Raw genomic sequence first — 13,749 nt, 5'->3', positions numbered from 1 at the left:
AATTGTGTATTGTTCTAAAATACACTTAGGGATCTAAATTAGTATTTGTTTGCATGCCAGAAGGTTAATAGGGATATAATGACATGGGAGGAACTTCTAAAGCCGGTCCCTGAATCCCTTATGCCTAATTGTCCTGTATTGTGGGTTTCCATTCTCTGCCACGTGGATGAGATTTCTCGCTTACTTTTATGATCTGACTCTCTTAGGCGATTTCCCAGCAAGACCTCGTACATATGGCCATCCAGATTGCTTGCGGGATGAGTTACTTGGCTCGACGAGAAGTTATCCATAAAGATCTTGCTGCTAGAAATTGTGTGTAAGTAGAGCACTGAACATATTGATTTCCAAGGCCTGTCTCTTTACGCAACAAGTCCGTAAAGGGCTGCTTCTGCCTACCCATTGGACGGAAGTTTTTTTTTATTTCTTTAACATTATCGGCCACTTAACCACAATAAAAAAAAAAATATATAAGTTGTCATATTTTCACAAAGAGGAAAATTCTTGGAATGACGTCAGCAGGATAACAAGGTTCGCAGGAATCTTTCAGCACCTACAAGATGATTAAATAAAATGTTTTGAGCTTTCAGCAGTAGAGCCGGTCAGGGTAGGGTAAAGAAAATAAACTTTGCATTGTGTGGTCTTCCTACTACGAGCACATATAGAAACTTTTCTGTAAGCTTATTTAGTGATTAATCTGCTCCATGTTTGTCTCCTTAGAATCGACGAGTCCCTCCAGGTGAAGATTACCGACAACGCTTTATCTCGTGACCTCTTCCCCATGGATTATCATTGTCTGGGAGACAATGAAAACCGTCCGGTACGCTGGATGGCTCTGGAGAGCCTGGTAAACAAGGAGTTCTCTAGTGCTGGCGATGTGGTAAGATTTACTTGCTTGGCTGTTGGTACTAGGATAAATACAACGTGAAGTACTCCTCAAAATATAAATCATGCATTTGGTCTTTTTTCCTGAAGAAAAAAAAAATGTTATATTCCAGAAAATGCAGTAGGGCTCAGGATATAAGTCCATATGTTACTTGGATCAGCATTCAGTCGCCGCACCTTGTAAGGAAGGTCACTGCTGTACCTAAACATTGCTCCGTAACGTGATTACACTTAAGGCCTGTATATCCTGTATATACATTTTTCTGGCGTGTATCAGATAAAGCCGATGAGTAAAGCCATGTAATGTACGGTGAAGTGAAACATTCAGTCCCTCCTATCAGAAAGTATTTTTCTGGTTGCGTGACGTGTTTATGTGGTTTTCAAATACCCGTCATGAAGTATGGAAACTTGCTGCCCAGCCTGCGTTTCAATAATCCATCATGGGAGACAGACTGTAAAAACAAGAGGTAGATGTTTAAGCACGCTGAGTGGCGACATTAGCCATCCCAAAATAGGCACGGACGTGGAGTATAGGAATCTGGCATTGGACTCGCGCACAAAAGCTACGCTCAAGCGTCGTCAAGTAATGTCCGGCGCTCAGGTGACCCAAGCTGGCTTTGGCCAAACTACACTTTGCTCTGGTGGAATATGTCACTTTGCAAAATTTCCAGTATTTCTCTTGGAACCCCGCTGATATTATCTGCATTTGGCTACGGGGCGGTGAATTGGCCATTTAGTCACATGCTCATCGTCGTCTGGAAATAAATGCCAGTGACGTGTTTCCATCACCTAAGGCAATGTGCACACCTGTGACATTAAATATATACGCATTGCCGCAAAATAACCGAGGCAGTATTTAACCCCTTCAATCCCAGGGGTTTTTGGTACCTCAAAGCCCAGAGCAATTTTGCCATTTTTGGGGTATGTCGGTTTAGCGATTATTCTCTGTTCCTGTGAATAGTGTACCCATATAAGCTATATATTGTTTTTTCAAGGAGAGATAGAGCTTTCGTTTGATACCATAGTTGGATGAATAGCTGAAAATTTAGAATGAGAAATTTAGTAAAAACTAGCGAAGATTAGAAAAATAAACTAATTTTTGTTTTACATTTTCCCTCTGAATCCTCACAAAATTAGGTAAAGTGATGGAAAATCCCCTCCAAGTTTATCAATTCAGGTTTCCTGATTTCAGAAATACCTAATTTATATAGATTTTCCAGACTTTCCCAGCACCAGGGACCATACTATTAGGTGTACAATTTTGTATAATTTTTATGCCTATGGCTTAACGGGTTTGGGGGTTGTGAAGGGGGGCAGGAGGGTTATAATGGCTAGATGTTATGCTAGGGCAATGGGATGTAAGGTTTTTTTAAGAATTTTTTTTATTTTTTTTTATATATTTTTTTTAAATTTTTTTTATTTTAATTTTTTTACATTTTTTTGTATTTTTTTAATTTTTTTTTTTACACAGTAATGGTAGGAGGTCCTCCTAGGGACCTCCTGAACATGCCAGTGATGTCACAGTGACATCACAGCTCACATTATAATTTTTTTGTATTATTTATATTATTTTAATGATTTATTTAGTATTATTTTTTAAATGAATTAACTTTTTGTTTTTTCCGCTTTTCACTTACAGGACGGGAGGGGGAGTGAGAGAGATGGTTCCTCACTCCCCTCCCCGCGATCCCCCTGCACCGATCACACTGTGATCTCTATGCAGGTCCTCACAGACCTGCATAGAGATCGCAGCGTCTCTGTGCCTCATCGGAGGGCAGGATATCCCCGCAGGGGATATCCTGTCCTCCGATGACCTTCCGGGTTACGTCAGCAGTGACGCAACCCGGAAGGGAATGCCCGATCGTGCGTTTGCAACTGCGCGATCGGGCAGTTTACCGGTAACAGCTTACTGGCTTTTATGCCGGAAGCTGTTACAGGCGATCGGACAGCAGAAAGCCGGCGAAGCCGGCTTCTGCTGTCAGTGGGGAGTCCAGGCTGTCAAACGACAGCCTGGTCTCCCGTGCAGCAGCAGGGATGTCTATAGGGGAACGAAGGGGTTAATGGCTTGTTTATTTTCCATTACGGGAGAAATCTCTAAACAAGTCTGAATGTGCAGTAAAAACGGCTTTGCGGGTGTCCACGCTCAATCCATTCCCGGCACGTCATTGGAGTTCAAGGTGCTGTCTTACTCTATGTAAGCAAATAATCCTTACTAGATCCATCATTGTATACTCTCTGCTGAAGGCTAATCACATAAAAATAACACAACCTTTTCAACTTCTTCGGCTACGCAACAACCTATAGGTTCCTGTTTTATGATGTGACACGTTCTCCCTGCGAAATCAGAAATGAGGCAGGCATGATTAAAGAATACGTTTTTTGGCGAGGTTTGTGACACCACGGAGTGCTGGGAAGGATGATTCTGATGCCGCATTTAATTCCTTGTGACACCTAATGCCCTTTTTCTTTACGTCTACCTCATCCACTTTAATGAACATAATTTGCACAATATTGGCTTGTCATACTTAGATATTAGTTAGCCGTTAGTTTGATTATTATGTGGCGTGACCCGTGATGAAAATACTAAGGCTAAACTAGTTCTTGTAGCCCTTGTGTCAATCTAGTAACGCTAATTCTCTATTTTAACGCTCACACCGTAACAGCAGCTCAAATCCTATGTGCAGCTTCTTCATGTTTGGCAGGCCAGATCTAACAGTAGCGTGATATTGCAGGATGCCGCGTGTCCAGGCTATGGAAAGGGTTTGTTGGGCCCGTGAAACTGTATAACTAACTGCAGAGAATACATTCTATGTATGTAATACCCAAAGCCCCATTCAGGGGTTAAACCGAAGGCATGCTCTGTGCAGTTTCAGTTTTGCAGTGGGTGGCTTTCCCGTCCTTGATCTTTCTTAAATCCTTGTGTTGCTTGTCAGCTGGGAAGGACGTATAAATATACGCACAAGACAGATTGGTCTGTAATCTCAGCCATGGCACCGCAAGTGTTTTCATATCTTCATTGTCCTGGTATCATTTCTTTAACCCTCCATTTGCTGCATTTGAATCATAGTTATGAGCATTGCTAGGCCTAGTGCAGTATAATGCAGGGCAAATACTTGGTGCATAGAAGCCGATGTTCACCATCGACGGGAAACGCACAAGGCGCAGCTTAACGTCCTATACAGGGAACAAAAGGAGACCTCACCTGAAAGCCGATGAGTGTTTGCATAGTGTCGCTACGTTCGAGTGCTTACCATTTACGTGCTGATGTCTGCTCTCTGTGTAACTTAAGGTTACTTTGCTTGCCAAAGAATGCCAAGTGCGGCCACTTTCCCCTAGTGCTAGAAATGTCCTTGAAGAGGACCCTTTCCACCACGTTACTTTTCATCTTCTCAAACTGTGGTCTGCACCTCGTGTTCCTTTTTATTCTTGTTGACTTTCTGACCACAGTACGTTTAGTTACTGTTTGCTTTGCACTTTGTGTGTGAGATACGTCCTGTGCTGTCCAGAAACTGGTTCTTAATACTAGTGACAGCCTTCTTGCTTTCTGTATAATGGAAGTATAGAGCGCGCTACTCGCTGTTCTCCGTGAAATTTGTATATGTAGGGTAATGTTTAACACAGAGATCCCGCTCCTCGGTCTATATGTAACCAGAACGATGCAGGAAAACTTGCACTCCATACCTTCACTCCATACCATATTCAAGAGCATACAGGGATAGAGGTCCTCAAAATGTTTGTGTAAAGGTTTTGGGTCTTGAATATCGGTGGCACTAGTCTACTAATGGAAGGAATGCATTGAGTGCGTGTTTTCTTGCATCTTTCTGGTCATTGGCATTCTATTTACACAAATCTATGACATTCCTCTTAACAAGAAATCATTGCATTATAGAATACACAAAAAACCTAGGGTTTTCCTTTCTGCCATAATAAAGGACAATCGGCATCCTAATTTCATACCTCATTTGCAAATACCAATGAAAAAATGTTGTTGATTAACCTATATTTCCACGTTACTTTTTGGAAAAACCCTTACGATATGTGGGTTATTTAGTATTGAGTGGGCTTATATATAGAAATATATATTGAAATTATACCTAATCACCCTCCAGCAGAAAGCCCTGCCTAGACCCCCATGATTAACACTTATTACAAGGAGACCATATTTTTATATATATATCGTCAAAAGCGATCAACACTGAGGAGACAACACAAGCCTGTCACTTAACTGTACATTTAGTTCCACGTGTAAGCTTTACATTATTTTAAACCCTTCCACTCTTTAGCTTGGCAGCTTTTTATTACAGAATGAAGTGAACCTCTCGGGTGTATGGAGTTACATGTTTCTGTTATGAATGTTTTTACAGTGGGCGTTCGGAGTGACGCTGTGGGAGCTGATGACGCTTGGCCAGACACCTTATGTGGATATTGACCCTTTTGAAATGGCTGCTTACCTAAAAGATGGCTACAGAATAGCCCAGCCAATCAACTGCCCAGATGAGCTGTAAGTACCTTCACATCCGCCTTCTCTGGACACGTGAAAACATGTCCCACCTAATCTGTGTTTCAAATAAAATAAATAAATAAATAGTAATTTATTCCATTGGGTTCCTACCTCTGTTGGCGAATAGTTAATTTGCAGATGGGTCTTCGAGGGGCAAGAAAACCTACTTAAATCCTTTTTATTGTCTGGTCTGTATACTTCCTTGTCCTTAGAACTTTCTGTTCTGCATTCAACCTATAAACACTGTTTCGGTCCATTTAAGCATAAACATGTCCTCCTTCTTTAGGTTTGCTGTCATGGCCTGCTGCTGGGCCTTGGACCCGGAGGAGAGACCCAAGTTTCAGCAGTTGGTACAGTGTCTCACGGAGTTCCACTCAGCACTCGGAGCCTATGTGTGAGAGCCGACGGCATCTACTCATTGAACTTCACAGGCTCACCTGCCTCCTGTATGACGCTCTGTCAACACAGTGCCTTAGGGTGCTTTATTACCCTTCATTTCGTGTTTTAGTTTTTTATTTTATTTTTGTAAAATACCAGTATACCAAGTATTTTATAGCCATTCAAATACATTTTCGGAAACCAGATTATGAACACTACGCTTGAGACCACAAATCGGCAGCAGAACACTAAAATTAAACTTGAGACTTTTAATACAAAGGACATTTGTTACTGAAAAGACATTTTGTACTTTATAAATGTTGGACTTTTTAAAAAAAACAAAACGCAAAAAAAAAACACCGGATCCCTTTTACTCATAAAAAAAAAAGGAATGAAAATATATAGTACTGTTGAATTTTTATTTTTATAATTAGTGTATGTTTGGACGTCTTTGAGATGCGTTTTTTTCCTTTGTAAAAGGGTGAAAAGATAACTTATAACAATTGGCAATCCCTTGGTCTGTTTAATTCCAGCTATTTGGACACAGCTGTTTTCATCTGTTTTTTGTACATATAAGATATTCGTGAGATATCTGACTGAGATCCTCCACCAGCTCAGATGTGTCATGATTTTCTTTAGTTATTTCTGACCATTTTACTGAGAAGTGGGTAGAGATGTAACGTTTCTAGAAATGTAATGGACATCTCCCCATTCCTTTTTGATTTGGGGATCAAGAGTTATTTAACGTTAAAGTATTTTCATGTGTGATGTCTTGGTACTCCCTGCGGTAGACATCACACGCTTACACGCTCTGGTTTTCAGACCAAAAGTGGTTGAGGAGGACACGGTGCGTGCTTTTGCAGTATATAGTATGCAAGATACACTTTTTAAACATCGTATTAGCGTATACTTTTGTATTTTTATTTTTCTGTTTCGTCAACACTACAAATTCTGGTTTTCTTATTACATCAGTAGACATGACCGGTATGAAGACGTACTCTCAAGCCCCATTTCCTAAGGCATGGCTCGTTCAAGTGCATTTTCATTGTTCTTTACGATAATATCACTGCCTAGGAAATATTGTCCCTGGGGCTTTTTATATGTGCTAGTCAGTGTGGTTCCTCCCAAGTTCACAAAGTCCAGATACATCCTTATTAACAGATTCGCTTACGGGGCAGGTCAGCCGCTGTGTCATTTGTAATCTAAAGGATGCATTCTTCAACTCATAAGGGAGTACCTCTGATAAAAGCTTGGATTTCAGGAAATCACTGGCAACCTTCTAGCCCTTTTGGTTCCATCTCATCATTTGTTGTGTTGGACGCTTTTACAACTGGTTCTAAAACCATTTCTGACATTTATGGCCCAGAAACAGTCAAGTTCGGATCCTTTTAGGGACCGTGTTCGAGTCCGATGTGAACACAGCGAGATTGATACGTCTGTATGGGTGCACTACATCGTCATGAGCAATCAATGTTGCTAAGGACACTTGCTTACCTCTGTTTAGTAATGTATGTGAGTGTCTTTTTTTTTATGCTATTGAATTTATTTATTTTTCTTACTCTATAAAAGTTTTGTCACCATTTTAACAAGTTTCTTTTGGAGAAAGAAAACTTTCCTTGTCCTTATTGTTCAGTCTGTGTCGTATGGATGCGTTTAATTCTATAGGCCACTCTTAAACACATTGAAAACGTAATGCAAGTTGTATACATTTAACAGAGTTAAGTATAACGTATTGTGAAAATGTACTTTTTAAATGTATGGTTTTGCTATGAGCGCTGGATGTTCTTTTTTTACATTTTATTTCAATAAGGAATCAATCCCAGCTTGTAAGAACGTTTTAGAAGCAATGCATCCATTGCTCCATATTGAACGCACCGTAGTAATACACATTTCAGTTGTGTATCCTTTGAGGGGTAATGCATTCTATGGAAAGAATTACATTAAGGACAACAAACACCCTGCTGCCTGGTTTGTTAAAAACTTAAATGTGACTGACAGGAGTTTGGACCGGTTATACTCAACTTTTCTTGCCAAAATAACCTGTTGTGTACAAAGGGACAGGAAGTATTACACCCCAATGTTGAGCAGATGGGTACTGAGCTTGATGAGGTTTGTGATGTAAGGGTGAAGCAAACTACTGCATTTTCCAGGTGCGACTTAATGCATTTTTAACTTTTTTTTTTTTTTTTTTACCTTTTCCTGAGAAAGCGAACTCGCAAAATGCAATTTTACAAATGCAAGCATAGTTTGGCCATTAAGTAAAGTTTTACAAATCAAGCATATGTGCTCTTTTTGTCAGAATATGCTTTATTTGTGAATTTTTAGATCAGAGTGTATTGCTACATCGTGTGTGGCTTCTGTTCCTGGAGTGGGTAAAGATGAAAGTTACCATCACGTGGAATAAAACACCATGCCACGTGAAACCCAGACTGTGGTATGTAGGCTTTCTGTGTAAAAGCGTGGCTACCAAACTCCATCAAAATAGCTTCTACTCACCACTTTTTCTAGATCGGCAACGCAAAGGCATCTAACCGGTGAATATCATTAGCCTACGTTCTGCCGGTAGAAAGTAATGGAAATCTAAAACCTCACGACATCCCCTCAACAACATAAGACTAAGTCACGATAACAGTTTTAGGTTAATCCACAAGCCCAGAGACATTGATACAAGATGATCTCCATCAGGACAAAATGTATTATACACTGACAATATGTAACCTAAAGGAGATGTACTGACTTGCACATTGACAACTTTATTATGCTAAAGACACAAGATGAAGTCCAAAAATACACAAGTATGTGAGCTTGGGAGTTAGCGCACTCAAGACATCACCCTCATCATTTGGGCTGAGACGGGTGTTATAGTCCAAGGGCAGCCAATAACTGCCCAATGAAATGGAAACCATGTTTGTACCACGGCTCCTGCCTTTCACAAGCAAGTGATATCCTCGTGTACTCCTCTCGTTTGATAGATCCTGCCTCTGTCACGTGACGCGGATATCATTCTTCATGCTACATTATGCTTTTGAGAAAAATAATTACAGTAAAAATTAGTTTATGCAACATGCAAAATAACTACTTTAGTTTTACAACTCCGATCACACCCATTTAAATCTGATCTGTTTAGAGATATAAAACAGCAACCTGCCAAGATCTCTTATTAATGAGCGCACAAACATTCCACCTAAAATCTGTGTATCTTAAGGCTTGAAAGGAAACCAATAAAATACATGTTTTCCAGTATAAATGTAATTGGGTATTGTTTTAATTTTATTTATCTGCATTTGGCAGTTCCATAAGTGAGTGTGTTGCATGGACTTCTACTGTACTTGCATCGGCCATTAAGGTAACTTATAGATTGATTAAAAAAAATCCAATTTAGAGGATAAAGCCGAGTACTGGGCAGCTGGCAGCAGAGATGGCTGAGCAACAGCTTCCTTCTAGCAGAGCGGTGTGTGGAATTTAGAATACCTCCCCAAATTATGGTATTTGAATGAAACTTGATGGAAAGCATATTTGAATATTGTGCCAAGAGTTTAGTTTAGCTGTCACTCAGGGAATTTAATATGCATTCTTCTATAGGAGGGATGCTGGATATTAGACCTTTTGTTTTAAAAAGAAAAAAAAAGAGCCTCGTTGCTTTAGTATATTGGGCACAATGTGTACATTATATGCGGCATGGACAAAAGCAGCACTAGGCCTAAAAGCTGAGTGTGAGCACATGGGTTGCTTTGAGTTTTAGAAATGTATATCTGCCTAATGAACGATTCCTATATAACTATAGATGCCTACATGATATGCATACACACTCACTTAGACCCAATTGGGGTAAGAATGGTTGGCCAGTGGCTTACTTTGTCTTTGTCTCACGTGTCGTATGGCCATAGGTCGATAATTAACATGCGCTAAGATTTTACATTTTGCCCAGTTTTGTGTTTCATAAATTACACACAATTTTTGCCCTGGTGAACTTATTCAGCATCCAAACAGCAAAGTACGTCACGGCGGAAGTATAGTTCCAATCTTCTGGAACCAAGCGGAATTATGTCGATTCGAACGTGAGTTATTTTGAAAAACCTCAGATTTTGCCCCTATTCTTGCAAGTAAACAATAAATCTTGTCAGAAGATCTTTTTACCTCTATGACTCTACCCTAAAGATTTAACCTAAGGAGTCAATGTTGGGGAATGTAGCTCCAGATATATTTCTATCTGGCCTGCTTTCTAGAGTGAAGGGAAGAAACAAAAGGTTTAACATTCCTTAAAACATGGTTAAATACGTAAATGCCTGGGGAAAGAAAGGTTCAACGATTGCACACGTGAATTACATGTACCAACCTGCTTACAGAGGCTGACTCAATATCCAAGCCTATGTTGGAAATACATAGAGGAAAGCATGGAAACCACCAGTCTCTGCTACTCATGAAAACAGGAAGGAAACTTCTGATGTCATTCTTCTGCTAGGTCAGAGAAGTTCAAGCAAATATTACAAGTAACCTCAAACACTACAAAAGGAAAAACTAAATCCTATAGTCGGGCAGCATAATATTTTGCATCCCCAAGGACATCCAAATAACTTGGACATTAGACCTAGACATTTCTAGCAACAAAGCAAGACAGCTTGTAATGATTCTGTTACTCAACGTAGTGGATACATTCGGGATTTGAATGCAAGAAACTGCCAAGTCAATCTGATACCTACAAAGTACAATTGTTCAAGGTTTGAGCATCCCCAAGAAGCGATGATCTGCCTGCTTAAACTCAGCTGGAGAATGAGGCTCATCTCTCTCATATCTAGAGAGATGCAAGTTGTGGGGGAAATTAAAAGGGAGGTTAGGTGAATATGTGAAGAATAGTTCAAAGATATTCACTGTCGTGATGGGCTCTATAAATCCAGACAAGGAGGAAGCTGATTTCCAGAGGATATTGGGACCCAATGAAGGAACTTGCATGGTGGGACAGCAGATGTAGATTGAGTTGATAATCAGTGGAGTTTAGATTGGATTAGGTTGAAGGAGAGAAAGACTAGGTATGGTGTGCCAATAATCCCGATATCGTATCACACGGGAATAGATTAGTATTTTAATTGCCTTTTGCGTAAAGTACAATTGTGCAAAGGTGGCGTTTGGTGAGCGATTGGATGAGAGGGCTAATGGAAAGAGTGGAGTTAAGAGTTGCACCAAGGCAATGAAACTGGTCTGTATGTAGGTTGATGAGTTTTCAGCAGTGATGAAGAGATAAGGAATTGTAGAGACTATGGAATTACCAGCTCAGTCTTGGAGATTTTAAGATCTAGGTAGTGGGATACAATCCACTTTGGGATTTTCAGATTTGAGCAAGGAGGGAGCCATGCCCTGGTTGGACTGTATTCTGAATATAAGGAAACATTCATCAATTAATCTTTGTAAGAATTGACATTTTAATTGGTAACATCCCCAATCAGCCATCAGCATCTTAGGTAGAGGTAGACATGGAATCGCAAGGCCTTAACAGCTGTGGTGATGTGTCCTACCGCTACTAACACACATGTTCTACATCCTGTAAAATGATTTACTGTTGGTTGTATTGAACTCCAGACACAACTGAATTTACTCAATCCCTTATTCCCCGACTTAATGCAGCCGGCTCTTACGTCCAGTGCAAGAGATTATTACCCTCTGGTTAGAAATACATGAACAGCTAAAACAGTGATTATAACAATAGTTATTCTAATTAGAATGTTACCTGCAGTAATGTCCATTATGTGTGGTTATTTTTGAGGGTACCTGGACTTTATACTAGTTTAACCTGCTGATAATGCTAGCCCACATGGATTTCTCTACATTCTTGGGTTTACCTGATGTAGCCTACCTTTAAACAGACAAACTGCCACTTCTACCTTAGAAAATTTGTAGATGCCTCTATGCCATATGGTGAAAATAACAATATTTTTGAATTTTCAGGTTCTAAAAGATGAAAGCACTTTCACCCTGACAATTTACTCCTAATAAGAAATCAGGAACAGGTGCGCACACTTGTTTGCCTATACCCTCCACACCATATTGTTCTATAGGTTTACAGAGCATTCATTGGTTTGGAAATCCTGTTTACTAGATTATATAATCTTAAAGGTACCATACAAAGGCTAGTCCTTCCACAAACCCTAGAGGATTAGCCTCAAGATTATACCCTAATGCCTTAATCAATACATTCCTTAGCGCTACAGCCTAATGTAAACAATTTTTTTTAATGTGTTACGAAGGTAATATTTTTTTGCCTGTAAGATTTTAAAGGTCAAAAGCAAATAAAGAAACCATCCCTTTCTTCTGATTTTGATATTCACACATCATTAACAAGCACATTCCATGTATTCTACACCATAATATTTGTTTCATACAGTGCGCCCTCAGAGTCTATTTTATGAGCGTGTGTGTTGTGTTAAGTATGATATGTTAAAACTATTTTATTGGTTCACTTAAATACATCTTCACAAACAGGGCTGCCATCAGGGGGGTACAACAAGAACTAATGTACTGGGCCCAGCTGTCCTGCTCTCTCACCTGAGTAAGTGTAAGTAAGTATGTTAGTGTGTAAAAGTATGTATGTGTCACGGGGTCAGGGAGAGAGGAAGGATCCTACTATGCAGATAAGCACTGTAGAGAAGTCCAGTATACAGTCCGTAATCAAAAGGGCAAAGGCAGGCAGCGAGGTCAAACGTGTCCGAGGTCGAGGCAGGCAGAATAGGAGCAAAACGGGTAAACAGATCCGAGGTCGTAGGCAGGTAGCGAGAATCGTGGTCAAAAAACAGGCAAAGGTCGGTACACAAGGAATTCAAGATAATATAACGCAATCAGCACACCCAAAAAGTATTACACTTTGAACGGGTGAAGATAGGATAGAAAAGTGGCGTTTAAATAGGTGAGTGATTGCAAACAGCTGTGCAGCGTACGCTACGTACGTTGCGTACGCCGCGTACGCTGCGTACGCTGCATAGGCTGAGTATTCTGCGTAGATTGCGTACGCTGCATAGATTGCGTACGCCGCGTACGCTGTGTAGATTGCGTACGCTGCGTACATTGCGTACGCCGCGTACGCTGTGTAGATTGCGTACGCTGCGTACGCTGTATACGCAGCGGTACGCTCGATGCGGACCTACGCCGCGTCATAACCGCGTCCCCCTCGATACGCGTGGGGGACGTACCGGTGCGTTCACGGCGGGTAGACGCGGTCCCAGCCGAGGTGGAGGAGGCGGGACCGCGACACTGCCGTGTGCGTACAGCGGGGACCGCAGCGCCGGAGGAGTCGGGACCAGGCGAGGCAGCCCTGGCGTCAGAGGTAGGTACCGCGGCGTGCGTGACAGTACCCCCCCCTCCAGGAGCGCGTCCCGAGCGAGACGGAGCCGGACGAAGAGGGTGGAGCGCGTGAAACCGAGCGACACGAAGGGGAGCATGAACGAAGCGAGCAGGCACCCACGTCCGTTCCTCAGGACCGTACCCCTTCCAAGCCACGAGATACTGAAGGCCGTTACGAACCCTACGTGAATCAAGGATTCTGTCGACGACGTATTCCTCATGACCATGGACAGCAAGCGGGGCTGGAGGCTTGAATGGAACGGTAAACTGATTGGATACATAGGGTTTCAGCAGGGAGACATGGAAGGACCGCGGAATCCGCATGGTAGGTGGCAAGGCAAGGGACACCGTCACGTCGTTGAGCTTGGCACGAACGCGGAAAGGTCCAATAAAACGAGGCCCCAGGGTCCGGGAAGGTTGTCGCAAACGGATGTGTCGCGTAGATAACCAGACACGGTCGCCCACTTGATAGTCCGGAGGTGGAGTCCTCTTGGCATCAGCAAAGCGTTTATAGCGAAGTTGGGCTTTCAGGAGAACCTCCCGGAGTTTCTTCCAGTGAGCGTCCATGTCAGATACACGCTTGTCTACCGCGGGTACCATGGACGAGGAACGAGAAGACGGAGGAGGCAGTATGACAGGGTGATAGCCCAGGGCAGCAA

The 13,749-nt window shown here is 41.6% G+C and overlaps 1 protein-coding gene across 1 annotated transcript in view; it reads left to right on the top strand.

The window, feature by feature from the left end:
* RYK (receptor like tyrosine kinase) overlaps positions 1-6,153 on the top strand; it is a 55,796-nt gene extending 49,643 nt beyond the window's left edge. The window contains exons 12-15 of the mRNA XM_053461123.1: positions 207-316; positions 718-877; positions 5,247-5,383; positions 5,670-6,153. Of these exons, the coding sequence (XP_053317098.1) occupies positions 207-316; positions 718-877; positions 5,247-5,383; positions 5,670-5,781 (519 nt within the window). The 3' untranslated portion in view covers positions 5,782-6,153. The remainder of the gene's footprint in view (positions 1-206; positions 317-717; positions 878-5,246; positions 5,384-5,669) is intronic.
* Positions 6,154-13,749: the final 7,596 nt, after the last annotated feature.

Source organism: Spea bombifrons, chromosome 3 (assembly GCF_027358695.1).
Source record: "Spea bombifrons isolate aSpeBom1 chromosome 3, aSpeBom1.2.pri, whole genome shotgun sequence".
NCBI classification, from domain to species: Eukaryota; Metazoa; Chordata; class Amphibia; order Anura; family Pelobatidae; genus Spea; species Spea bombifrons.
This window is presented reverse-complemented; position numbering and strand designations above follow the sequence as displayed.